We start from the raw sequence: 27,253 nt of genomic DNA, 5'->3' as shown, positions 1-27,253 counted from the left end.
TAGCAAAGTTCATTTAAAGTTCCCTCAACGTGCAAAAAGTTATTATGTTTTTCAGCGTTAAAATAAGACTTGATACATATTGAATGAAAATGAGCGTTTTTGCTGCAACCTGTTGAACAGACATGCCGAAGTCTTAAGATTTGCCTTTTACAGGTACAGTATTTGAAAGAAAGGCTAACTTAATTCTGAAACTGAACCCTGAAATAGGCGATCTGAACGAGTCTATTAGATAAACTATAACATATCTCTAAGGTCCCGGAGAGTTTCTGCGCAGTGCACCGCGGGTTAAGCCTTCCCCTGCGCGGTGCCTTGTGGGAAAGAGGCAGAGCTCGGTGGGGCTTGTTTGTTACCTCAGCCGGGGCCGTTTATATCTCAAGAGAAGCGACAATGCCGGAGCGAGACAGTGAGTGTCACTTTAAAGCCGGGGTGGGGAAGTAGGCGAACCGCCCTCGGAATTTTTTTGTTGCTGCCTCCCTCTTTTCAAATAAAAGGCCAGCGAATATATTCTGGGGCAGGGGTCTCCAACCTTGGCAACTTTAAGACTTGTGAACTTCAACTCCCAGAGTTCCTCAGCCAGCAAAGCTAGCTGAGAAACTCTGGGAGTTGAAGTCCATAAATCTTAAAGTGGCCAAGGTTGGAGACCCGTGTTCTGGGGGATCAAAGGCAGCCTGCCGTCCCTTCCCTGTTTTATTCTGGAGTGGCCGATGGGCCGAATCATCCATGGGGACTGGGAAAGGGGTCTTGTCTCCCAGGTGGTGGGCACAACAAAGCAATTACTCATGAACCCGGGGCATTCTCTCTGAAAAGAATGGAGGGCTGTAGAACCAGGGCTTTTCGATTCTAACTACAGCTTTCTGTGTGTGTGGGGGGGGGGGGGGGGGGGGCTTTATAGAGTCAGAAGGGCAAAAGACCATTGTGTGAAACCAAGCAGGAAGCTACAGCGATATTATCAATGCTGCGATTAACAAACTATTATATTGCCTTATCTTCATGTTTTCCAAATTTAAACTTTCACAAATAAAAAGTCCTCTTCTCAATTGGAATTTTTCGTCACACCACCTTGGTCTTTTTATTTTGTATATAATAATATTGTTTTCTGTAGGAATATTAACATTTGTTTCTTAAAATTTCTACCTAAAATAGACTATGAGTTGTTATTTGTTTGATAAATTCTTGCAAAATGTGCCACATTTTTTCCTGAATTATATATTCTGTACTTTGCTCTGTATGGTCCTATATTGGATCTAAAAAGGCTGATTTTCAGTGGGGGAACCTGAGGAAAAAATGAAGGGAAAAGCCACCCAGAGTCCTCCAGGAGTTGGGCAGCATATAAATTCAATAAATAAATAAATAAATAGTTACTTGCATGAAGTACTACCTGTTCAATTACAATTTCAGAATTGAATATGATTACTCTAATCAGTTTCTAATTCTTGTTGTTCTTATGGACTGATGCAAACCAAAGTTTTGTGTGTACAGTGATCCCTCTATTATCGCGAGGGTTCCGTTCCAAGACCCCTCGCGATAATCGATTTTTCGCGATGTAGGGTTGCGGAAGTAAAAACACCATCTGCGCATGCGCACCCTTTTTTTCTATGGCCGCGCATGCGTAGATGGTGGAGTTTGCGTTCCCCGCCGCCCACGCAAAGGGGAAACCCGATTCGGCTCCTCGCTGCTGCTGCGCTACTGAGCAGATCAGCTGCTGGGCGGCCGAAGGAACCTTCCCTGGGTCTTCCCGGCCGCCCACGCAAAGGGGAAACCCCGGCTCCTCGCTGATGCCCGCCGCTCGCCCGCCCGCCAGCAAGAGGGGGAAGACCCAGGGAAGGTTCCTTCGGCCGCCCAGCAGCTGATCTGCTCGGCGCAGCAGCAGCGAGCAGACGAAGATCGGGGTTTCCCAGCCGCCCACGCAAAGGGGAAACCCCGGCTCCTCGCTGATGCCCCCGCTCGCCCGCCCGCCGCCCGCCAGCAAGAGGGGGAGAGATAGAGAAAGAGAGAGAAGGAAAGAAAGAGATGAGAGAGGGAGGAAGAGAGTGTGAGAGAGGAAGAAGCAAGATAGAGAAAGAGAGAGAGAAAGAAAGATGAGAAAGGAAGGAAGAGACTGACATCATCGGTGGAAAAATCGCGATATAGCGTTTCGCGAAGATTGAGATCCCGAAACTCGAGGGATTACTGTACTAGAATTTCCCCCCACTCTTATATTTTAATTTACCTCTTGATTTTTCTAAACATGGCTAAATTCGTAAACACATATTATAATGCTTCTGTGGGATATATGGCCTTTGATCTCTTGTTGTTTCTTCTGTCTTCAAGGAATCTGAAGTGATTCTAAACTACTGTATAGGTATTTCAAACAATGATATTACTTTCTGCTGTTTCTTTGATTTTACTTGCATAGAAAATAATAGTATATCTTTGGTTACAATTTCTTAGGGAAAAAATTGAAATTTTTCTGGTACAAAGTTTAAGACACATATGTTAATATTCTTACAATATAATATTGTACATTATGTACAAAATAAGAAGACCAAGGTGTTGTGATGAAAAATTTAATTGAGAAGAGGACTTTATATTTTTGAAGATTTAAATTTGGAAAAATTAAGATAAGGAAAAAATAGTTTCTGTTATTGCTGTACCTTCCTGCTTGCGTTTCACACAATGAAATCTAATACTGTTCTGGACAAGTATTTTCCTGAACCTCTTAATTTTTCCACACTGTTATAGTTTGGAACTGGCTGAAAATCAGTTGCATATGAGGGATTTCTTGGTGTTATTTCCTCTGCAGATATTTTCTGTATGAAAAATGTCACAATAGATTATCTGACTGAAATACATACTTATCTTTCAGATACGGTATTTGATTTATAATTATCATTCTAGGTGAGCCGTTCTCTAACCCTTTAGCCCCAGATGGCCATGATGTGGATGATTCTCATTCTTTTCATCAGTGAGTATAGCTTTTAATTGGTATTTTAAGATATAGCTTTCAGTATTAAAGACCTTTTTTTTCATATATTGGAATGGAGCACTTTTTCCTCCAACAATAGGATTTCCATATCTTATACATAGAACTTTAAAGATTACCAATTGTTTTTATATTTGTGTGGAATGCAAAATCTTACCTGTATCATTTTATTAATCCCTGCTTCTATGTCCAATTTATACTTGGAGGAAAGCAAGCCTTGTTATTAAACAATGGTGCAGTGGAAGGTAAGACAAGGGATCTTTGTCAGTGCTGATTGGAATACATTGGCCAGCAAAAATTTGGATATATTAGCTAATGAGATTACAAAGGGCTAAAACAGTGTTTAATGTTGTAAGCTGTCTAAAATTGCCTTTATTTTAGAGATTCAAGTAAGAAGTTGATTTCCACCACCACCATCTCTAAAAGAACTGGAGGGTGCTTTAACTGAAGAATGGGCTAAAATTCCTTTGGAAACAATTCACAATTTGTAGGAATCAATACCTCAGAGAATTGAGGTTGTATTTGCCGCAAAAGGTGGACCAACACCATATTAAAAGATATTTTGATAATTTTTCAAGGCGTTTCCATTTTTTTGTCCACCACTGTAGATAATAGATGCATTTTATCCAGTGTAATTTCAATAATGAAATAAAATACCACCTGACAAAGCATACAATAAGGGTGTACTGTAATGATGTATTATGCTTTGGAACTGTAACATTTTGATTTTTTCTATATCTTTCTGGTTTTTTTGACCAACTTCCATGCTGTAATTAGTGGGCAAAACAGGAGACATCATGAAGTAATTTTCTCACTAGCAGGGATTGTGGCAAATGTATATGCAGAGTATGGGTATAAGAACATTTAGTTCTTCTTTCTTAATAAATTATGTACTATGAATTGCACATTTTTGCAATATTTCAAATGCTTTAATTTCTCTAACTTTTTCAGAGTCATTTGGAGTCAGGTGGGATAAAAACTTAATAATTATAATCAGTAGTTACTTATTCTGTTTTTATGCACTTTTATAAGCAAATGTTTTTGTGATAGGTCTAAATTGACCAATGAAGACTTTCGTAAGCTTCTTATGACTCCGCGGGCAGCACCAACATCTGCACCACCTTCAAAATCTCGCCATCATGAGTAAGCATGCAATTTTTGTACTCTTTATCAAAAATGTATTTACCAAATGTATTTACCAAATACATTTTAGCTGATGCATTACCATCTTATACTCATGTTATCTATAAAATAAATATATGCATAACGTATACAGTATATCAAAATAATGTAAATACACACACAATAAATGCTAAAATCAAGACTAGGCTACTTGAATAAGTAGAATTTGCACACAAAAAAAGTAATATTTTTCAGAGAATGTCATGTACATTTTATCCATGTAGGAATCCTGAAAAGTAAGATTTATTACTTTCTATAAACTGCCTACAGGATTTTTCTTGTAGGTGTTTATAGTTTCCTCTGAGGTGAATAAGGAGTAAAGCTTCATTATTGCTAATATTATTTTGAAATTAGAGTTTACATTTTATTGCAGTTTAGTCATATATGAACATTTTTACCCTTGTTCGTTTTAGAATGCCCAGAGAATACAATGAAGATGAAGATCCAGCTGCTCGCAGGAGAAAGAAAAAAAGGTAATAGAGACTAGTTACTGACGTTTCCAAAAGAACTGCTGTATTTTTGTACTGGAGGAAGAATCATATTGCAGGATAAATGGAGCTAATAATTTTGCTTCTCTTTTAGTACTTAATATAAGCATGAATCAGACAATATATGTTATTTCTCTGTATGACTAATATAGGTCGAGATTAACAATGAAACAAAGGAACATGGCAGTCAATATTACAGGTGTTAAAAATTATTCTTAGAATACTGTGGGTTTTTTGCTTAATTTATTTTGGCCCTTTTTTTCTTTTTTAAAATGTCAGCTATTATGCAAAACTACGCCAGCAAGAGATTGAGCGAGAGAGGGAATTGGCTGAGAAATACAGAGACCGTGCCAAAGAAAGACGTGATGGTGTGAACAAAGATTATGAAGAAACAGAATTAATCAGTACAACTGCCAATTACAGGGCAGTAGGACCCACTGCAGAGGCGTGAGTATAGTCAGAGTTACTGCCATTCTGGCTGGGAGTACAATATAGTGCTTACCCTAAACCATTTTTTTTTTGATACTAGGGATAAATCAGCAGCAGAAAAGAGGCGGCAATTGATTCAGGAGTCCAAATTCTTGGGTGGTGACATGGAACACACTCACTTGGTGAAGGGTCTTGATTTTGCTTTGTTACAAAAGGTGAGCCACAAAATGCAACAGTGCATAACAATTCACATGTTAAGCAAATTCTTGCCCTTATTTGTGCTGCTGCTCTACCTATAAATATTCCATATATCTAAGGGGTTGGGTGTGGGGTTTTTTGTATTTTTTTCTATCTTGGATTGTAATGCTTCTTTTTCACAACTATATAACTGCAGAAATTAGTTGAAACCAAGAAGAATCTGACAATTAGTTCAAGCCACTATGTTTCAGTGGTTGCTACTAAAACATATTATCTCAATTACATATTTTGCCTAGGAGGCATACATTTCATATGTGAAATACCTGCATTAAACATCTAAATAACGTTTTTTTCCATTTACCACTACTTCCCCTCTCCTTAATTTTCCCTGCCTCAACAATCCTGAGAGCATGGAAGAATGTTTTTTTTCTTGGTTGCTAATAACAGTAAGTAAATAGTATTTTTGAACAAGGTTATTATGCAGGGAAATATTTTAAACTTCCTGGTAAGTTATGAAGTTTTTCCCCCTGCTTCTCATAACAGTGGAAAACCTATGGTGGTTGACCAGTTGGATGGTATTGAAAAATGATGGATTCAGATCTGCAGGCAGTAGTGAAGTCCTGTTTGGAGCCAGCAGTCTATTCCTATTTAATCTATTGAGAATCTATGTCCATAAAATCATACCATTTTAAAGAAAATATATTTCTATTCAGGTACGGGCAGAGATTGCCAGCAAAGAAAAAGAGGAAGAAGAACTAATGGAAAAGCCCCAAAAAGAAACTAAGTAAGTAGGGATAAGAGAGAGCTCACCTATGAGATTTTAGGCTGAAAACATAGTAGCCCAGCTATTCACATGTATTTCATTGCTTCTTTTCTAGGAAAGATGAAGATCCAGAAAATAAAATTGAATTCAAGACTCGCTTGGGTAAAGTTGTTCAAACATTTTATTTATTAGATTTACATTCTAGTTTTTCTGCAGATGCTCATAGTAACATATATAGTGCTTTCCTTCCATTTTTTCCCCTGACCAACAACAACCCTGTGATGTAGGTCTGGTTGAGATAATGACTCATCCAGAGTCAGCCAATGAACTTCTGTGTTTGAGAATGAACTTGGATTATCTTGATCTTAGTCCAAAAGTTAGCATATTTTTCAGAGTATAAAATGCACCAGAGTATAAGACACACTTTAGTTTTTGGGGAGGAAAATAGGGAAAAAATAATCTGCCCACCAGGTATTCATCTGGCTAGTCCTTAGTCTGGTCATCTTCAGCACATTAGTTTACTGGTTTTGAGCATCCGTGCCTGCTTTTTATCTCTTGGTTGGGGATAAAAACAGTTTCTAGAACACTCTCTTCAGCAAAGCAGGAAGATCACTTCACTGGTTAGCACCTCATTAAGACTAAAAAAAGGCTTCTAAAGCCAGAAGCCCAGCAGCAGTGAAAAAAGTATGCAAAGGAAAGATGTGCTTCACTTGTTAGCACCTCATTGGGGCTGAAAAAAAGCTTAGTAAAAAGCTACATTGAAGACACACTCAAATTTTCAGCCCCTTTTTTGGGGGAAAAGATGTGTCTTATACTCTGAAAAATACGGTATATATATTTTTACCTAGTATATGTTGTTATGAACATGCACTATGAGCAAATTTATTCTGTTTCTCTGAGTTCTTAAATAATCTGTGGGTGGAAGTATATAGCTTTTTCCAGGCTTGGGTTTATGTGTTTTGAAGAATGGCTGATTGGAGCAATGGCTGCAGTGTCATGGTTCTAGTTCTGACAATATCATAAAAATATACTGTTGTTTGTTTAGCTTAATATATTGTGTGAATAGTGGTATATTCATTAATCCTCTTTTTTCTAGGCCGTAACATCTATCGGATGCTATTCAGGAATAAGGCATATGAGCGGAATGAGCTCTTCCTGCCAGGGCGAATGGCTTATGTGGTGGATCTTGATGATGAGTATGCTGACACAGATATTCCCACAACTTTGATTAGAAGTAAGGCTGATTGCCCAACCATGGAGGTAATTGATCTAATTGATGTGGCAATACTTGATGAGCATTATATGTCTTATATGAGCTATCAGAGTAGTGATTCCTGTGATTTATCCTTCTAGGCCCAGACCACATTAACTACAAATGATATTGTAATTAGTAAACTGACTCAGATTCTTTCCTATTTGAGACAAGGCACTCGTAATAAAAAGCTCAAGAAAAAGGATAAAGGTAACCACATGATTTTAGAATTCAGACTTACATATATTGTTTTACATGATAAACATTAAAAATTAACTTCTGCTAACATTTGATTAATGTCAGAATGGTAACGAAGTACAAAACTTAGATTCTGCATGGCCCTATAGGTTGTTGTTCCACATTAGGGTGGAAAATGTATTTAAAATGGGATTATTTATTTTTCAATCTGATTTGGCTTGCTGCGCTCAGCTGATGAGCCGCCTTGGTGGGGGAGGGGACACGGTGAGACGAGGCTGCCTTGGGGCCCTGAGCTCGTGACAAGGGGACATGCTGCTTCCTGGGCCAGCCCAACTGGTGGATGGACGAGCGAGCCAACTCTCTCTCAGGCCTTCCACCTGGAAGGCCCCACAAAAGCTGAAGCTGGGCCCAAAATGCAGCCTCGCTTCACCATATCCCACCACCACTGAGGCGGCTCTTCCACTGAGCACAACAAGCCCAGAGCGAATTTTCCTTCCCCACCATCAGTCTTACCTTCCAACCCATGGGGCTTTCACCATTCTCACACTGGCGGCCCACACTTGGCTGAAGCACACAGGATGGCGGTTGAGGGAGGGGCAGCTGGTAAGGGGCGATGTGGGCGGTGAAGCTTCATGCTTCTTGGTGGTCCCCCGTTCCCTCCCAGCAGGCAAGGCCCAGCTGCTGCAGAGCATCCGGATGGGGGGCAAGATGCAGGCTGGTGGGGAGTCGAATGGCGACGGCTCAGCCCTGGCTGACCTGCCTTCCCCTCTGCCACCAGCTGCAAGAGGAAGGTAAAGTCACGGGATAAAGAAAGAGGCAGTCATGGGGGAAGAAGCAGGGAGAGTGAGTAAGGGGCTTCGGAAGGAGGGAAAATGGGGAGGAAGTAAACAAGCCAATTTGGCAAAGGATGACACCACATTCGAAACCTGCAGGAGCAAGTGGGGCACTGGAGAGGTGTCCGTTTAGAAAGGCAGGAAGTAGCACATCCCCCAGCTCGAAGCAAAGGGTGAACAAGCGGCATGTAAGCAGAGGCCCTGGGAAGGGCCAGAGCCAGGCACTGACACGTTCCCTTACCTGAGGTGAAGGGCAAGCAGGCGTCATGTTGGCAAAAGGATGGTCCAAAAGGCGCCCAATCCTCACCATGTCCACCCTGAGACGGCCCTTTGGGGTGAGCTGGCAGCATGTGAGCATGGGAAAGGCCAGAGCCACGGACTGGTGTGTGTCCCAACTCAAGGTGAAGGGCAAGCAGGCACCATGCGGGCGGAAGGCCAGTGAGAGGCAGGTCCAAAGGGCACCCGATTCTCACCATGTCCACCCTGAGTTGACCATTATGGCGAACACTTTACCTTCACAGGCATCTATGGAGAGCATAGGTGAGGCGCAGAGATCAGCTAGGCTGCATGGTCTGGGCGAACAAGAGAAGGAACGAGAAAATAGCTGGCTGTGGGGTTTTATCCACCGGTCAAGGCGAAATGGGGTGGGATGGGCACAAGTGGGCGGGGCCAGCCAGTGGCACAATTAACTGGTTCTCTAAACTGTACAAAATTCTAACCAGTTCACCTGAACCAGTCCAAATTAGCTGAAGCCCACCTCTGAACTTTGGTATAATATCATATAAAAATGCACCTTAATGAAATGCTACAAGACATTTGCAAAAACATATTGATACTGCCTAAAAGAAATAATGTACAATAGAAGTAAGTGTAGTCTGATTGATCTCTACTTGTAGGGAAACTGGATGAGAAGAAACCCCCAGAGGCAGATATGAAGTAAGTATATGGATACATCAAGTGCTTATCCTTCGGGGTTGGATCATTCTCATTGTATTTGGAACTATTTTCAGGAAGCTCTTGAATTCTTGCCTGATTCTCAGTTTGGAAGGAAGAGGCAAGTGCAGGATGCAGGGGCTGAATTGTTTAAAAAAGAAGGTATCACCACCTTGAGAGAGAAAAATGTTTAATAGAAAAGAATAATTTATGATCAGTGATTCTCCTGGCAAGATTCTTATGCCGTTTATTGAGACTTGTGTGTATTTGATTTATCTTTTGCCTTTTTAATATGTGCTTGTCTGATGAAAAGTATTTTTGAAGATATTGGTGATTATGTACCGTCGGCGGCAAAAGTGCCACGAGAAAAGGAACGAGAGAGATACAGGGAACGGGACCGAGAACGGGAGAGAGAAAGAGACAGGGAACATGAACGAGATCGCGAACGGGAGAGAGAAAGGGAACGTGAAGAGGAGAAGAAGAGGCACAGCTACTTTGAGAAACCTAAAGCTGATGACGAAGTAAGCACACATCTGTCTGTCTATCTGTGGCATAAAATTGAGACTTTGTCAGGTCTAAAATTCAATTAAGCTTAATTCTTTACTTGCTTAAATGTAATGGACAGGATCTTGCCAAACTAACTTACTAGATGAAGAGATTCTAGGTGTGGTTACCCTAAGCATCTTTCTCCCTCCTCCCTCCAGTGTGGGATTGTCCAGGCCTCTATATGGGAAAGCTCTCTATTGCCAAAATTCTTCCCCCACTGCTTCTGCAGGTGACATTCCACAACAGATATTGTGTTTTTTGACTCTTTAATCAGGACTGTGTATTATAGTTGTAAAACAATTTTGAAATCTTTTGTAACCTTAATGAGTTACAATAATTAAATGGAAATAGTGAATTAAATAGAATATTATCTGTACTAAATTGTCTGTAAAATTGTAGAAAAAATGGTCTTGTAGTATTTTACTCTATCTTCAAGTAGTTTTCAGATGCTAGTTGCAGAGGCACATGAACTTTTGGCTTCTTATCAGTATCTAGCATATGGGCACAAAATTCACTATACGAATCTTTTGAATTAATGGAAATAGCTTATCTTACATTAAGTAACTAACCATCTTGATTGTTTATTTTGAGAGTAATATGTTTGTTTTCTTTTCTCTTTAGCCTAATGATATAGACAAAGGTAAGTTCTTACGTTAACCTTGATTTTAAATAACTGGCTGCAAGCAAAAAAGATATGATTGCTAAATAAAATATCTCTGCAATTGCAGATTTAAGAAGAAACAAGTTTTATCCTAGTCAATTTATCTTGACTGAATATTTAGAAAATATAATACAGTATGATGAATTCTTTTTTTAGCTTGATGGTTAGTCATCCTATAAATATTTTTAAAAACATATATTTTCATTTGCTTATATGATTATTTCCATATTTAAAGGCTGATTTATATATTACAATAAGCCAACACTGACTTTTTAAATAACCCTCAAGTTTTGGAGTGGCCTCCTGATTTACTGGTTCCAATTCTATGTCTCCTTATCTCCTCTTAGTTTTAAATAAGATTCAGCTGGAACAGTATTTTTTCTATTAGATAATCAGTAATTTCTTTCTTCTTTCTCCTTTTTTTCAGGACCTGGCTCAGCCAAAGAGTTGATTAAATCAATCAATGAAAAGTTTGCTGGTGCTACTGGCTGGGAAGGGACAGAACCATATCCTTTAAATCTGTACACTGACTGTGGGATTCTAGGCTTGCTGTAGGGCTTTGGTAAAACAGGCATCTTCTATATAATTTCCAACCTTTATTAAAAAATACTTAGCTTTTGTGACTTGGGAAAACTCCAAACGAACACCATACTTGTAGTCCAAGACTTAAGATGACATTTGAAACCAGAATCTTGATGCTGTAATGGTTGTTAAGAGAGACCTTACTTGACTGCTTTGATCAATGACGGCAATCCTGGCACTCTGGGTTGCAGTCATTAAGCAATCTTGCAAGTTGTTAAATGGAGGAGTCCCAGGTAAGAAATACAACGGTGCCTCAGGAGCGGCGGAAGCCCTAGGAGCCCAGTGTAGGCCATATATGAGTTTGTCTCGGTCAGTGATGGCGAACCTTTTCTTCCTCTGGTGCCGAAAGAGCATAGGCATGCGCTATTGTGCATGTCTGAGTGCCCCAACCCATAATTCAATGTCTGGGGAGGGCGAAAACAGCTTTCCCCGCCCTCTGGAGGCTGGAAATAACCTGTTTCCCATCTTCTGGTGGGCCCAGTATGCTCGGGTTTTGCCCTTTTCAGGCTCCAAAGACTTCCCTGGAACCGAGGGAGGGTAAAAACACCCTCCCCCATCCCCCCAGAGGCTCTCTGGGAACCAAAAACACCCTCCCAGAGCCTCTGCAAGCCAAAAATCAACTGGCCAGCACACATATGCACGTTGGAGCTGAGCTAGGGCAACAGCTTGCATGCCAGCAGATATGGCTCCGTGTGCCACCTGTGGCACCCGTGCCATATGTTCGACATCACTGGTCTAGGTGCTGTAGTGCAGTACAAAACCACAACCACTTCAGGAAGCTTCAGCCAGACCATGTTAATCTTAAAATGTGGCATTCAGTGACATTGCCAGGGTTTGTCCTGGAGCAGATATCTGGGGTCTTCACAGCAAACTTGGCCAGCTGCTGCCAAATTTTAGCTTCAGCCTTCGTGCTGCCCCTTGCTATTGAGAAATACTGTCTCAAGCTCCATACTAGCCAGCCACCCTGCATGCTACTCTGCAGGATTGTACCACGGGGATTAGGGAGATAGGGAAGGGGATTGCAGTGCCCGTGTGGTTGTAAGTGCAGGTGGGCTGCCAAGCAGTCAAATTTTAATTACATGACTGCACAGGTGCTGCAACGGCCATAACTTTGGGCATAGTTGCAAGTCCATTTGGCGCTAATAATTTTGAATGATCATTATATGAATGGTTGTAAGTCAAGGACTGCCATTATATATGTGTTCTATGGAAATATATATTAAAAATCCTTGCTTAATGACCAATTGCTTAGTGACCTATTACTGGTCACTAAGGCACCACAACAACCTTTTGCAAAGCTACATACAACCCAGTTCCAAAGTTCTGACAGATGCATATCCTCTGTGATCACATGATTGCATTTTAGGCATTTGGTAAGCAACACAGCTTTATATCTGGTCACAGTGTTCTTTACTCATGTGACCACAATTTATGATGTTTTATCCTGGTTTCTGGCCTTTTTATCCAGTTTCCAGTAGAAAACACCCATTGGTACACAGAGATTCCCTTTAAAAACACAGTATTTACTTCATAACTGCTGCAAAAAAACTTAGTGGAATGACTGGAAGAGATTCTTGGCTCCAATGAAATTGATGTGCTTGTCAGTAAAGTTTGTGAGAAAAAAATATTGATTCTGAACCACTTAAGACCTTTTTAATATTTTGCTTGTTCTCTTCATGGCGCTTGCTTATTAGAGAGAGACAATCTTATCTTTTTCAGGACTTTTGTTCCTTATCCTTTCATACATTAAAAAAATCTGAAGATAAAAAGCAACTCGGTGATTTCTTTGGAATGCTAAACAGCTATGCTGAATGCTACCCTGCAACGTAAGAATATTATATACTCAACATTCATAGACCTACTGATATAGGAACAGAAGAAACATCAGCAAGTTTTTGAAAGTTTGGACTAGTGGAACATAAATTTCAAATTTAAAAAACATTCAGACCAGGAATATAAAATCTTTTTGGCTCAAAGGCCTTGCACATTTTCTTGGCAAATAATTTTGACAAAATAAAAAGCATTTATTTATTTAAAATGTCAGGACCAAAGGTTGATAGGACTAATTCATTATCATATGCATAAGTTTGGAAAATATTTGGCTTTATACTGAAGCCTTAGTAAAATCTATATAATGAGGTTAAATACTTTGTAGATATTCAGAACAGTCCTGTGAGTAAAATTTTCTATCAGTATGCGTGTACGCACGCACACAAAAATGCATTTGCTACTCAACTGAGTTATATATAGGCTAAGAGAATATAACTTTTTTGAAATAATCTACTTCTGTAGATACTGACTGAAGTCCAATTTTTCAGTATTAAATTTTACCATGTATATAGAATCTATAAACTAAACAGAGCATTCCAGATTTGTTACTGCTATATCTCAAAATATAATTTTGAATGGGATTGCAAGTATAGATATACAGTAAATATTGCCAATTTTGTGTTTTTCCTAGAATGGATGCCATGGCTGTGGATAGTGATGAAGAAGTAGATTATAGTAAAATGGATCAGGTATACTGCTGATAATTTTAAAATAAGTAATTTTCTATGGTAATAATAATAATAATAATAATAATAATAATAATAATAATAATAATAATAATAATGAGTCATTTGGAATCTGTATACTATTAAAACTCTACATATTTGTGCGTAACCTTTAACTGGGCAAAATGGTGCATCATAGGGCAGAAATGTTTGAGCCAAGATACCTCAAATGGACTAACTTATAGATTGCTGTCGAAATTCAGAATCCATTATTCTCATGCAATTGAAATTTGGCAAATTTTATAAAACATTTTATGACCTAATACAAAATGTCATAAACCACTTCCTGTGGTCAATTGTGCTGTACAGTTCAACATGGGCTATTTTCAAGGCAGGTTCATCTCTGAATATCTCCCTGAATATTTATAGGTTTTTTGTAGTGAATTTAGAACATTAGAAGCTCTGCCATTGCTGAAAGCATTGAGGAATCTTATAAGGAACTAGATTTGAAAAGCTGACCCAATGGATCAGTTTGTCTAGTACAGTGATGGCAAACCTTTTTTGGTTCATGTGCCAAAAGGGTGGGTGAGCATGTGCTAGCACATACGCACATATACCCACACCTGTTCCATCCCCCATATGCATGCATACCCCCATGCTGTTCCTGCGCATGCACACAATCCCCCCATTGTTGTGCATGCGCACAGGCCTCACTGAAGCCTTGGACAGTGAAAAAAGCCAACCAATGGGCAAATCAGAAGTTCAGAAAAACAGAATTCTGGTTTTACCGTTATGCTGTTTTTCGCACTCAGGAGGGTTCAGGGAAGCTTCCTGAAGTCTCAGAGTTCAAAAAACAGCACAACAGGCAAACTGGTAGTCTGTTTTTCTGAATTCCGGTTTGCCTATTCGGTGGTTTTTTACACTCCGGGGCTTCAGGGAAGCTTCTCTGAAGCCTCTGGAGGGCGAAATGGCCTTCCCCAAGGCCAACAATCAGCTGGCTAGCACATGCACGCTAGAGCTAACATAGGGCAATGCTTCATGTGCCTTCCAATATGGCTCCGCGTGCCACCTGTGGCACATATGCCATAGGTTTGCCGTCAGGAGTCTAGTATATATTTATATTGACATTTTTCATAGAAATCTGGCAACTTTAACTTTCTAGTTTTGCTTGCAGTTGAATAAGATACCACAATGGATATTATTTATAGTAGTAGGTGCTTGGAACAAACTTCCAGCAGACATGGTTGATAAATTGAATTCAGTAATTGAATTTAAACATGCCTGGGATAAACATATATCCAGGAAATAGTACAAGGGCAGACTAGATGGCCATGAGGTCTTTTTCTGCTGTCAATCTTCTTATCATGTGTGATAAAATATTTTAATGTTTTTGTCTGTATATGTGTGTGTGCGCATACTCACTGTAAAAAGTCTATAGTCTAGATACTTTACTCTTGGAAGCTAAGATTTTTGTTTACATTTTCTGCAGCAAAATTAGTGACTGAGCATTCTAAAATATGGAACATATGGAACAAAAACAGTTTCCTTTATTTTCAGCCTGAAGTGGTACAGTTTTAAACTACATACCGTATATACTCGAGTATAAGTCGAGTTTTTTAGCCCAAAAAATTGGCTGAAAAACCCGACCTCGACTTATACTCGGGTGACTGACAGGTCACCACAAGAGGGCGCAAGCCGTTTAGGGAAAGACAGCCGTCTTTCAGCTTGAAAGAAGCAGCAACTGCCTGGTTAAGAAGGGAGAATCCACCCCCTAGCCAAACGGCTTTTTTCCTGTTTAGCGCTCGAACGCTGCGCTTAACAGAAAGAAGCGGTAACTGCCCGGTTAAGAAGGGAGAATCCACCCCCTAGCCAAACGGCTTTTTTGCTGTTTAGCGCTCGAACGCTGCGCTAAACAGAAAGAAGCGGCAACTGCCCGGTTAAGAAGGGAGAATCCACCCCCTAGCCAAACGGCTTTTTTGCTGTTTAGCGCAGCGTTCGAGCGCTAAACAGGAAAAAAGCCGTTTGGCTAGGGGGTGGATTCTCCCTTCTTAACCGGGCAGTTGCCGCTTTTTTGCTGTTTAGCGCTCGAACGCTGCGCTAAACAGAAAGAAGCGGCAACTGCCCGGTTAAGAAGGGAGAATCCACCCGCTAGCCAAACGGCTTTTTTGCTGTTTAGCGCAGCATTCGAGCGCTAAACAGGAAAAAAGCCATTTGGCTAGGGGGTGGATTCTTGCTTCTTAACCGGGAGCAGTTGCCCCCTCTCCCAAAGCGATGTTCCAAAGCGGTCTCCGGGAAGTGACCGAGGGAAAGGCAGTCGTCTGCTTTTCCTTCAGCTCGAAAGAGGAGGCAAATGCCCCGCCTTCCCCCAGCCGGTTAACTTGAAGCGCTCGGTTAACCGGCTGGGGGAAGGCAGGGCAGTTGCCGCTTCTTTAGAGCTGAAGGAAAGGCAGATGACTGCCTTTCCCTCGATCGCTTCCCGGAGACCGCTTTGGAACATTGCTTTGGTTGCGCCTGCCTCTCCTACAGCGGAGAGAGGCGGCAAATGGCCAGCCGTTCCCCCAGCCACTTAGCTGAGTGCTTCGGGAAGGTGCCGCCTGTCTTCGCTGTAGGAGAGGCAGGAACATCCGAAGCGCGTGGGGAAATGGCTGTGGGAGGCAACGATGTTCCTAAGCCAGTGAGGTGGGGGGGGGGTGGCGAGAAGATAGAAGCAAGAATCCACCCCCCCCCACTTTACCAGCTTTTTCCCCCTCTCCCCGCAAGCAAAAGAGCCAGCCAACCACTCCAATGTCGTGCTAGAGGGGGGGAAAAGGCGGTGTGTGTGTGGGGGGGGGGATTCTTGCTTCTGTCTTCTCAATACCCCCCCCCACCCCACCTCTCGGGAAGAGAGCGACAGGAAAGGACGCGGTTTTCTTCTGCCGGGTCGAGGACAAAGCGGGTGTTGAGGGTGGCGGGCGAACAATTTGTCAGTGGCGAGAGAAACATTTCAGTGGGGAGAAAACCCCAAGCTGAGAGTGCCTTTTAAAATCACTCTCCTCTCAGCCTCGGCAAGCTGCCGAGAAGTGGGATTTTCGGAGTGGGGAGGCAAAAACGCTCAGAATGTCACCACCGAGGCATTTCTCCAAGGGGCGGGGATCCCTAAACTTTCCTTTAACCCCAGCGGACACAAAGATGGGAATGCGTGGTCCTCGCCAGCCACTCATCTGCAGGGGCTGCCCCACGCCAAGGCAGAATTAAATTCAACAACCAAAATATTATATTTTTAAAAAAACATACTTTTTTGACAGTTTGTTTGCCTTTTAAGACATCTGTCTGCTTGTGCCTAATGTCAACAATATAAAGTTTTGCCAGGTGAAAAATCTTTTGCCAGATTAGCTATGGATCCCACTGAAGAAATTTTAAAGAATACTCAAAATGATTCTTCATTTGCTTTGTAACCTTAAATAAAAAAAACAATACAGTATTGACTCTGTAATTTACACGGGGAGGGGAGAGGAGGGGGGCACAGACAGACAGGAAAGGAAGACAGACAGACAGACAGACAGAGACCTATGACCACAATTGAGCTCAAAATTTGTTGTTAAGCAAAAGCATTGTTAAGTGAGAATCACCACATTTTACTCAATCCATGACATTTTCTAGCTCTAACAGTGATGTGCAAGCTAGGGAAGTACCGATACATCTGAAGACATGTGTAATGTTCTGGTTATGGTTAACTATGTGGCAGAAAGTGGACTCTGGGTTTGTTTTTCCTATTACAGTAAGTGAGGTTGAATGTACCATATATAATTTTACAAGAGCTCTCTCTCTTTCTCTCTCTCTCTGTATATACACATACAGTTTATATAGTAGATAATGTACAGTATATTTTTGTGTGCCTGTGTGTAATATTTATTTACACATATGGCATATATACATAGAATTAAGTATATTTTGGATGTTCAGTAATAGTAAATATAGAGGGAAATTGTATCTCTTTGAGGCAAGGAGAGGTCAAGTACCCTAACCCAAACCAGCAGGAGCAGGGGATTGAGGTAAGTACCTAGGTACTTGCATTTTTTTTGCCTATACCTGCCTTGGGGGGATATATACCTGTTTACCCTCTTTTAAACTTACAGAGCTAGTTTACTGGCTTTCTTTGAAATAAATATTCTAAAACATTTAATCTACTGATGCCTGAATTGATGTAATTTTATTGGTTTCCATTTTTATAAGTTACCAGTAGCCGCTGCAATTTCCACCCTCGACTTATACAGGGGTTTATAAATTTTCCCAGTTTTTGTGGCAAAAGTAGGCGCCTCAACTTATAGTCGGAGCGACTTATACTCGAGTATATACGGTAATTATGCTACATTTGTCTTTTTTCTCTTTCCCCAAGGGAAACAAAAAAGGACCTCTGGGTCGCTGGGACTTTGACACACAAGAAGAATATAGCGAGTACATGAATAACAAAGAGGCTTTACCCAAGTGAGTTTGCAAGTTCTTTTTAAGAGTAGGAAGATAGACGGTATTGTAGGATATATAAGTAATCAGATTCCAGAAAACCCCTAAGACCTGTCTGTCCCCAGCTGAAGATTAATATGGTGCAATATATTAGTTGTACCCCGTCATATTTGTATTGCACTATTTGTTGTTCTAGTTGTTTCAGCCTGGGCTTCCTGTTATTTAGTGTTAAACTATTTTATTCTTTTTATAGATTTTATAATCCACCCAGAATTTTCTGGAATGGGTAGCTATATTAAGTTAATAAAATTAAAATTGTTACAGTTCAATTCGTACTACATTTTGTAGGATGCCTGGCAAGATGCCTCATGTAATAGAGCTGAGAAAGTAAATCTTAGTTTTTTGCATCAAATTAGTTGAATCAAAAATTTCCCCATCTGTACTTGACTTGTTCCTTTTATTTTAGAGCAGCGTTCCAGTATGGAATCAAGATGTCTGAAGGCCGTAAGACACGTCGTTTCAAAGAGACCAATGACAAAGCTGAACTAGATCGGCAATGGAAAAAGATTAGTGCAGTAAGCATCTTAAATTATATTTATTTGGTAACATTTGTTTTTTCCATCATAGGTTGTAGTTTTCTTCAAGGTTTTACACACACACATGTTTTAAGATTTGGAAAGAATTGTGTTCTGCTATTTCATTCAGTTTCATGCAATTCTGTGTCAGGGCTTTCAGACAGAATGTGACACCTAAATAGCTTGTTTGTGATCAAAATTCTGATGCCTAAAAGTTCTGTTTCTATTGTGGGAGCAAACTAAACTTTTGCACATGTGCAATAGAATCAGTATCCATTCTACCAGATTTTTCTCCTATCCACATGATCTTTTGCTTGAAAGATTCCAAAAATAAATAAATAAATGCTTTAATGTCATATCCACAGTACAGTGATTGTACTCTCTTTGCAGATCATTGAAAAAAGAAAGAAGATGGAGGCTGATGGGTTAGTATAACTGCTTTCACTTGAAAAGTTAATGTGATGTGAAAACTGTTGTGGAGCCATCTCTATCTCATATGTGTTATCTTGTATGTATTCAGCAAAGTCTAGATCCTCATTTGTGGCAAGAGATATATGGGTGGTCTGAAGAATATTAATTACTTTACTTTCTGCATTTTTGTTTAGATATGCTTTGTTTTTAGTACTGAATGGTGTGTGTGTATGTATGTGTGTGGGGTTTCTTCTAAAGTGTGGGGGTTTCTGCTATAAATCTTATAGCATTTCATATAAATGTCTGTAATTTCAGGGTTGAGGTGAAGAGACCAAAATACTGAAGATGCCAGGAGGCGTTAATTCCTTCAGTTGTATTCTGAAAGTTCAGCTCTAGTGAAGATTTGATTTTGATGAAATAGCCCACCTTGTTTCCTGCTTACATGTGAATACGAAGGGCAGCATCTGTTTGCAATTAAACTTTTTAGATGCTTTTTTCCTTGTCTACAGCACATGTTTCCCAGGGGCTTGCACTTTGGATTTGTACTGCAATAAAAAATTGTTATAATGTTTATGTTACAGAGTTCTTATTGTGCTCCATGAATGCATGGCAATATGAGGCAGGTATGATTTGGGAGGAGGGTTCTTTATTCAGAATGCAATATGAATGTTCTTGTTAGTAGGATTTGCATACAGCCTGAAATGAAATACACCCTGATATGAATTTATATAGCATATTTTTTAATAATAACAGAATAAAAGCTTATCCCCTTGGGTTTCAGAATGCCCTTAAGACCTGGCTCTATGCAAGCCTGGAGACAGCGTTCCTCTAGAGCAGGGGTGGGCAATTAATTTTGCCATGAGGCCACAAGAGAAATTGGGATGGTTTTAGAGAACCGGACTAATATAATTAACTTAGTTCTACCCTCTTCCTTGTTTTCTTTCTCCCAAATCCCCCCCCCCCAATACACAGACACACATACAAAGAGAGCAAACCTCCCCCGTTTCTTATTTATTTATTTACCCCTCCGCTCTCCTCCCCTCCTCCCTTCACTTCCTCACTCGCGCTGCCCCTCCCCAGCAGCCCACACCCACTCCCCGCTGGCCCCGCCCCCACATTATCACAATAACGCTCACTTATGGCACAATAACACCCAATATGACATGAAGCCACCCGCCTGCCTTCCTCCCCTCTGTGTTGGCCCGCCGCTGCGTCCTCCAACAGCCCTCCATCCTTGCATCCTATCCTCTGGGCTGTTGTTTCCTCCTCCCCCCCCTCCCCCCCCGGTCTTGGTTGCCCAGCCTGTTCCCGCTGCGGTTGGGCTGCTGCTGCTGCCGCCCTGAGCCTCAGCAACTGTCCCCCACTCCCAACCCGCTGCCTTTTGTCTGGCACTGCGGAGAAGAGAAAGCCATGAAGAAGGAGGGATTGTTGCTTTCCTGTGGCAAAAAAAGGGCGACCCCGTTTTGTCCCGCGACAGTGGGGCTCTAAGAGAGCCTTGTTGGTGGGTGCTTTTTTGTCCTGTTCATTCCACCAGGTGCTTGTTCCTCCCCCCACTCCATGGCTTCCTCCTCCAGAAACCCGGTCACAAGATAGTGGGCGGTCCGGTCACAGACAGTGGGTGGGCTGGATGCGGCCCACGGGCCGCCCCTTGCCCAGGTCTGCTCTAGAGCATGGGTGTCAAACCAGATCACATCACTCACATGACACATCACAACTTTTTTGCCCTTGTGGAGCCGGAATGGGTGTAGCCTGCATGTGATGCATCCAGCCCAAGGGCTGCCACTTTGACATTTCCACTAGAGTACAAGATTTTATTAGTATGGTTGTTTTTAAGTCTGGATTACTATGTCATATTTCATGTTTTTTAAACTCGTATGTATGTATGTATGTATGTATGTATGTATGTATGTATGTATGTATAAATGTGTGTGTGTGTGTGGATTCCCACAGTTAGTAGCAGTAATAAAGAAATAAGATGCAAATATTTTAATTAAACAGAACAAAAATTGCCACAATTAAGTCTAATAATAGAAATATTAATCCAATACAAATAGGAGTAAACAATGCAAATATTTGCTTAATGATCATGAATGGACAGCATTGCTTTGAAAATATCAGTTGTTTAACCCCCCACTATTCCATTCTTAAGCTTTCTGAGAATGTCTCTGCAAGTTTTCTTATTTGTTGTTGATAATTATAAATTATCAGATAATTTATTTTGTTAGTGTTGCTATTCTGTACATATTTAATAAATCAGTCATTGAATAGTAAGTGTGTATGAGATAACTACCTTTGTGTGAAACAATTCAGTATTTTTTCTCCCAAATATTAAAGCCCAGTCATTCATAAGACCCACTCTAAAGACCTTTGAAAGAACCTGGCTCTCTGGATGCCCATTTTCTTCTTTATTTACACAATGTCCACAAAGTGTGAAGAAAAAAGCTTTTTTAAAATGTTTTTTAAAAAAAGTAATGGTGTACCCAGTCCAACAAAAAGTATCAATTAAATAATTGATAACCTATTAATAAATGATAATCTATTATGAAAATAGATATGCAATTCCTTACTGTCATCTATCTAAAGACAAATAACTTTTAAGGAAACTAGGTTGGGATTAATGCAAATTCTGATTTTTGAGTTTTTGATGCTAATTGTAGAATTTATTCTATGATGAAAAGGCTGCTTTTTAATATTTATAGTCAGCTAATTGTCAATCACATCCATGAAATCTTATAGTCCAACCACAGATTCTCAATACAAATACATTATCTTTATGTGAACTATATAATAAATATACTGGTAGTTAAATAAAATTTTGGATTTTTTTTGTACTTCATGGCACTATCACTATCAAATTAACCAAGTATATTTTTTAAATACATATGATGTTCATAATATATATGAATTAAAACAGAATTTGGTAACCTTTAAAATTTCTGATATATAAATTTCAAGCAAGTGACACAAAGCCTGTTATAATTTTAGACCACAATCTAGCGGATTTTATTGGTTGAACATTTGGATATACTGTATTAAGTCATTTTTGAATGTACAGTATATTGACTAGATTATTTTATTAAATGAAATACAGGTAGTCCTCGACTTATGACCACAATTGAGTCCAAAAATATATGTTGCTTAAAGATAAATCTGTTGAGTTTTGCCCCACTTTATGACTTTTCTTGCCATATTTGTTAAACGAATCACGGCAGTTGTTAAATTAGTAACACGGTGGTTAAGTGAATCTAGTTTCCCCATTGCTTATCAAAAACTGTTATAACTGTGAGTCTGTCAAGTATGCAAATGTAAATCACATGACCATGGGGCTGCTGCTATGGTCATAAGTGTGAAAAACAGTCATAAGTCACTTTTTTCAGTGCCATTGTAACTTCAGTCATGAATGAACTGTTTAAACTGAAGACTATCTGTAGAGTTTTCTGACTTGGTTATTTCATCTGTAATGGGACAATCCTGAAGCATTTATTCAAAAACTACCGTATTTTTCAGAGCATAAGTTGTACCTTCTCCCTCCCCCCACAAGGGGGTAAAAATTTGGGTGCGTCATACACTGAACAGAGATTTCGGAGGCTGAGAAAAATCCTCTGAAATTGAGATTTTTGAGGCTGGGGGAAAGTCCTTTGAAAAAGAGGTTTCAGGGGCTGGGAAAAACCGTGTCTGAAAGGGAGGTTTCAGGGACTGAAAAAAGCCTGAAAGCTGAGGTTTCAGAGGTTGGAAATGCAAGGTACAGAGCTCACAACCAAGAAACCTTTTACTTACGTTCACCTCTGGGAGGGGTATTCCAGGAGGCCAGTTCACTGACCAATCAGCTTTTTTCTTATTCTTCAAAAACTAAGGTGCATTTTATATTCTGGTGCATCATATAGTCTGAAAAATACAGTTATTATCATAGTGCCATAGTTCCATAGAAGCAATGGAATAGAATTCACTCTATATCTGTACTATCTCATGAACCATCTAACAATTTGGTTATTGCTAAATAAGAATTTAACCAGTTTTATGTTTTCAGAGCAGAAATTTTATTATACGGTACCAAATAAAGGGAATGAAAACAGAAGGATTTAAACAGATTGACAGCATCTATGTATGAATCATTTGAACCTCTTATGTACCTATCTATCATTTAAAGAGCCTCGGTGGCACAGTAGTTAGAATGCATTCTGCAGGCTTTTCCTACTGGCTGTCTGCAATTTGGCAGTTTGAATTTCACCAGGCTCAAAGTTGACTCAGTCTTCCATCCTTCTGAGGTCAGCAAAATAAGGACCCAGATTGTTGGGGGCAATATGTTGATTCTGTAAACTGCTTAGGGCTGTTATTGCTATTCAGGATATAGATGGGAAATTTGTACAGATTCCAATCTTATTAATCAATAGTGTTCTGAGAATTAGTCTAAACAATATTTTTCTAATTTATCATTAATAGAAACCATCTGTTTCCTTGTGTTGGCAGCAGCAATTACTATATTACATATGCAGTGACAGATCATGCAAGCCTAGTGATTGGAGCTTCTTAAAGATTATGAATTCTTCAGCATAAGCAAAGTAGTGTCACCACATTGTCTAACTTGTAGAAAGCTTCTTGATCAATAGGTTAATCTATAAGAACGACCTGTACCTTATCCAAGTATTGGATTGTTTTTCACTTGTTGTGAGCCGCCCCGAGTCTTCGGAGAGGGGCGGCATACAAATCCAAATAATAAAATAAATAAAATAAAATAAATAAACTGTTCCAACATCTGGCCAGATCTTGACATTTGTTTCCCCAAATAGGAGTGTTTTAATTTTCTGTTTCTCTGATACTAAAGAATGGCATATACTGTATTACTGATTGATCTAATAGAGAGCAGGTGTTTTCCAGCCCTCAATGTATTAAACTTACTGTCCCAAAACAATAGGGACATGCTTCACAAAATAAATCTATATTTATGCCACAATCAGAGGTTATGATAGCTGGTATGGTTTAGGGTAGAATGTCCATTAGATGGTCCAATCAGTCTAATTCTCCTGTCCGATGTAAAAATATAATTTATGTACATTATAAAATATATGCTATGGAAACCAAAGATACGAAAGATATAAAAAAGGGGAAAACATAATGTTTTTAAAACCTAGCATTTAAATACACCATTTTACAGTTATACTGATGAATTTTTACAGTGCAAATAAGCCATTTTGTAAAACAGTATTGATTCAAAGTAGTACATTTATTACAAAATATATTGTAAACAATCTTTTCTGCCACAACCCATTTTAATAAATCCACAATTCATTATAAACTGATATACAATACATTTTGGTATATAATGCAATAATCCAAGAAATATTAAATGCAGCTAAAACATGAACCAAATTGTGAAATCACGAGATCTGTAAATTGAATATACTGTATTGGCAATTTTAAACAATTCAAATTTGTGAATATAATTGAAATTGACAATAATCTGATCAGTACTAAGTTGCTCATGCCATAACTTAAAAAAATTACTGGTTCCAATGTCTCCCTTTGCAGCCTGGAATTACGGAAATTCAGGGGATTTTAACAAAAGAAACAAAACCAAACCAATTTTCTGCCAAGGTTCAGAGGTATCACATAATACTATTTTTATTTTACTCATAATAGTTTTTGGAATTGATCAGATGGATTCCCCAAGGAGACTCTACAAAATGCAATATGTATGCTCAGGGATAAAATTATAAAGGTAGTAAAGTTTTTTTTAAAAATAGCTGTAATTTTATAACTTTTTTTCACCACTAATTGTTCTCATTCATTCTAGGTTCTCTGAAAGGCCCAATGATTATTACTGTGCTCCTTCATTTCATATCACATTTATTCATAATGTTACATAATTTGCCCCAAACTCACCACTGATTCTTTATTATCAGCAGGTTGTAGGTGCCTAGTACAAACTAGTGTGAGAAAAAATGATTAAATGTGTGCTATAACATCACAATGCAAATCCAAGCTTTTCAGACTTCTGTTCTAATTTATTATCTATTTATTTATTTATTTGATTTCTATGCTGCCCTTCTCGAGGCGACTCAGGGCAGCTACAACATCATAAATGCAACAATATATATAAAGAAATCTAATTACTTTAAAAAGAATTGTACAACGTTACTAAATATGTTAAAAAATCCCATATACAGTCATACACATTCATCCAATTCAATCATTCATAATATCAGACAGAGACAATCTCAACACTTATGGCCCCATGCCTGCCGGCAGAGGTGGGTCTTCAGAACTTTATGAAAGACCAGGAGGAAATTTGTTCCAGAGGGCCAGGGCCGCCACAGAGAAGGCTCTTCCCCTAGGCCCCACCAGCCAACATTGTCTGGCTGACGGGACCCGGAGAAGGCTGACTCTGTGGGACCTAACCGGCTGTTGGGATGCATAAGGCAGAAGACGGTCTTGAAGGTAATCTGGTCCTAAGCTATATAGGGCTTTGTAGGTCATAACCAGCACTGAATTGTACCCGGAGGCCAATCGGCAGCCAGTTAAGCTCACGGAGTGATGATGAAATGTGGGCAGATCTTGGTAGCCCCACTATAGCTCGCACAGCTGCATTTTGCATAATTTGTACTCTCCGAACACTTCAAAGGCAGCCCCATGTAGAGAGCATTGCAGTAATCGAACCTCAAGGTGATAAGGGGGTGACTGTGAGAAGTGACTCCCTGTCCAGATAGGGTCACAACTGGTGCATAAGGCATACCCGTGTGAACGCCCCCTCTAAACTCAGCTGTGGATCAAGGACACCCAGGTTGACACCCCCCCCCCCAGGGTGATGGACAGACAGTTGGTATTGTCCCTGGGAGGCAAACCCACAGCCACTCCATCTTCTTGGGGTTGAGTCTGAGCCTATTAATTAGGTGCAAGAATGTGAATCATGTATCTATTGTTCTGATATTTTGTCATTTGTCTTTAAAAAATGTACCCATGATTATCATATATTTTTGTGTAATTTATCCAGGAGACAGTGGAGCAAGAGACTTTTTGAATCTTTCTTGCATTTAAGAATACTTGTAACGTGGTATCAAAATTTGTTATTTATTTATTTATTTATTCATTCATTCATTCGTTCCTTCATTTAATTTCTATGCCACCCAGTCCTGAAGGACTCAGGGCGGCTTACAATAATATAAATAGAATACAAATAGATACAGAACAATAAAAAGAAGTTGAATATAATCTAAAACTATAAAACCCCATATTAAAAAAGAAACCCATTAATTATAAAGCACTCATAATCCCATACATACATACATCCTCTACTCAAAAAGAGGATAAATCAGCACCTAAAAAACAATAACTTATTAGACCCAAATCAGCATGGCTTTACTGAAGGCAAATCATGTCAGACTAATCTCATTGATTTCTTTGACTATGTCACAAAGGTGTTGGATGAAGGTGGTGCCGTGGATATTGCCTACCTGGACTTCAGCAAAGCCTTTGATACGGTTCCACATAAAGAGCTGATAGATAAATTAGTGAAGATTGGACTTAATCCCTGGATAGTTCAATGGATTTGCAGCTGGCTGAAGCGTAGACATCAGAGAGTTATTGTTAATGGCGAGTATTCTGAGCAGAGTCAGGTCACAAGTGGTGTGCCACAAGGATCTGTTCTGGGTCCTATTCTTTTTAATATATTTGTGAGTGACATAGGGGAAGGTTTGGTAGGGAAGGTTTGCCTATTTGCCGATGACTCTAAAGTGTGCAATAGGGTTGATATTCCTGGAGGCGTCTGTAATATGGTAAATGATTTAGCTTTACTAGATAAATGGTCTAAGCAATGGAAACTGCAGTTTAATGTTTCCAAATGTAAAATAATGCACTTGGGGAAAAGGAATCCTCAATCTGAGTATTGTATTAGCAGTTCAGTGTTGGCAAATACTTCAAAAGAAAAGGATTTAGGGGTAGTGATTTCTGACAGTCTCAAAATGGGTGAACAGTGCAGTCAGGCGGTAGGGAAAGCAAGTAGGATGCTTGGCTGCATAGCTAGAGGTATAACAAGCAGGAAGAGGGAGATTATGATCCCACTATATAGAATGCTGGTGAGACCACATTTGGAATACTGTGTTCAGTTCTGGAGACCTCACCTACAAAAAGATATTGACAAAATTGAACGGGTCCAAAGACGGGCTACAAGAATGGTGGAAGGTCTTAAGCATAAAACGTATCAGGAAAGACTTAATGAACTCAATCTGTATAGTCTGGAGGACAGAAGGAAAAGGGGGGACATGATCGAAACATTTAAATATATTAAAGGGTTAAATAAGGTCCAGGAGGG

General features: G+C 39.7%; 1 protein-coding gene across 1 annotated transcript; it reads left to right on the top strand.

Annotated features, from left to right (window-relative positions):
* The first annotated feature begins 263 nt into the window (after nucleotides 1-263).
* IK (IK cytokine) lies at nucleotides 264-19,519 on the top strand. Its single transcript, XM_070746915.1, has 20 exons — nucleotides 264-403; nucleotides 2,878-2,944; nucleotides 4,013-4,105; nucleotides 4,558-4,617; nucleotides 4,912-5,079; nucleotides 5,162-5,276; nucleotides 5,973-6,043; nucleotides 6,138-6,184; nucleotides 7,119-7,282; nucleotides 7,376-7,484; nucleotides 9,202-9,241; nucleotides 9,552-9,759; nucleotides 10,406-10,424; nucleotides 10,873-10,951; nucleotides 12,773-12,853; nucleotides 13,489-13,546; nucleotides 17,898-17,986; nucleotides 18,429-18,537; nucleotides 18,928-18,962; nucleotides 19,264-19,519. The coding sequence occupies exons 1-20, from the start codon at nucleotides 388-390 to the stop codon at nucleotides 19,289-19,291; spliced, it is 1,656 nt and encodes a 551-aa protein (XP_070603016.1). The 5' UTR covers nucleotides 264-387; the 3' UTR covers nucleotides 19,292-19,519.
* The last annotated feature ends 7,734 nt before the right edge of the window (nucleotides 19,520-27,253 follow it).

The sequence above is a fragment of the Erythrolamprus reginae genome, chromosome 3 (genome assembly GCF_031021105.1).
Source record: "Erythrolamprus reginae isolate rEryReg1 chromosome 3, rEryReg1.hap1, whole genome shotgun sequence".
Taxonomy (NCBI): domain Eukaryota; kingdom Metazoa; phylum Chordata; class Lepidosauria; order Squamata; family Dipsadidae; genus Erythrolamprus; species Erythrolamprus reginae.
Note: the sequence above shows the minus strand (reverse complement) of the source record. Positions and strands in the feature narration are given on the sequence as shown.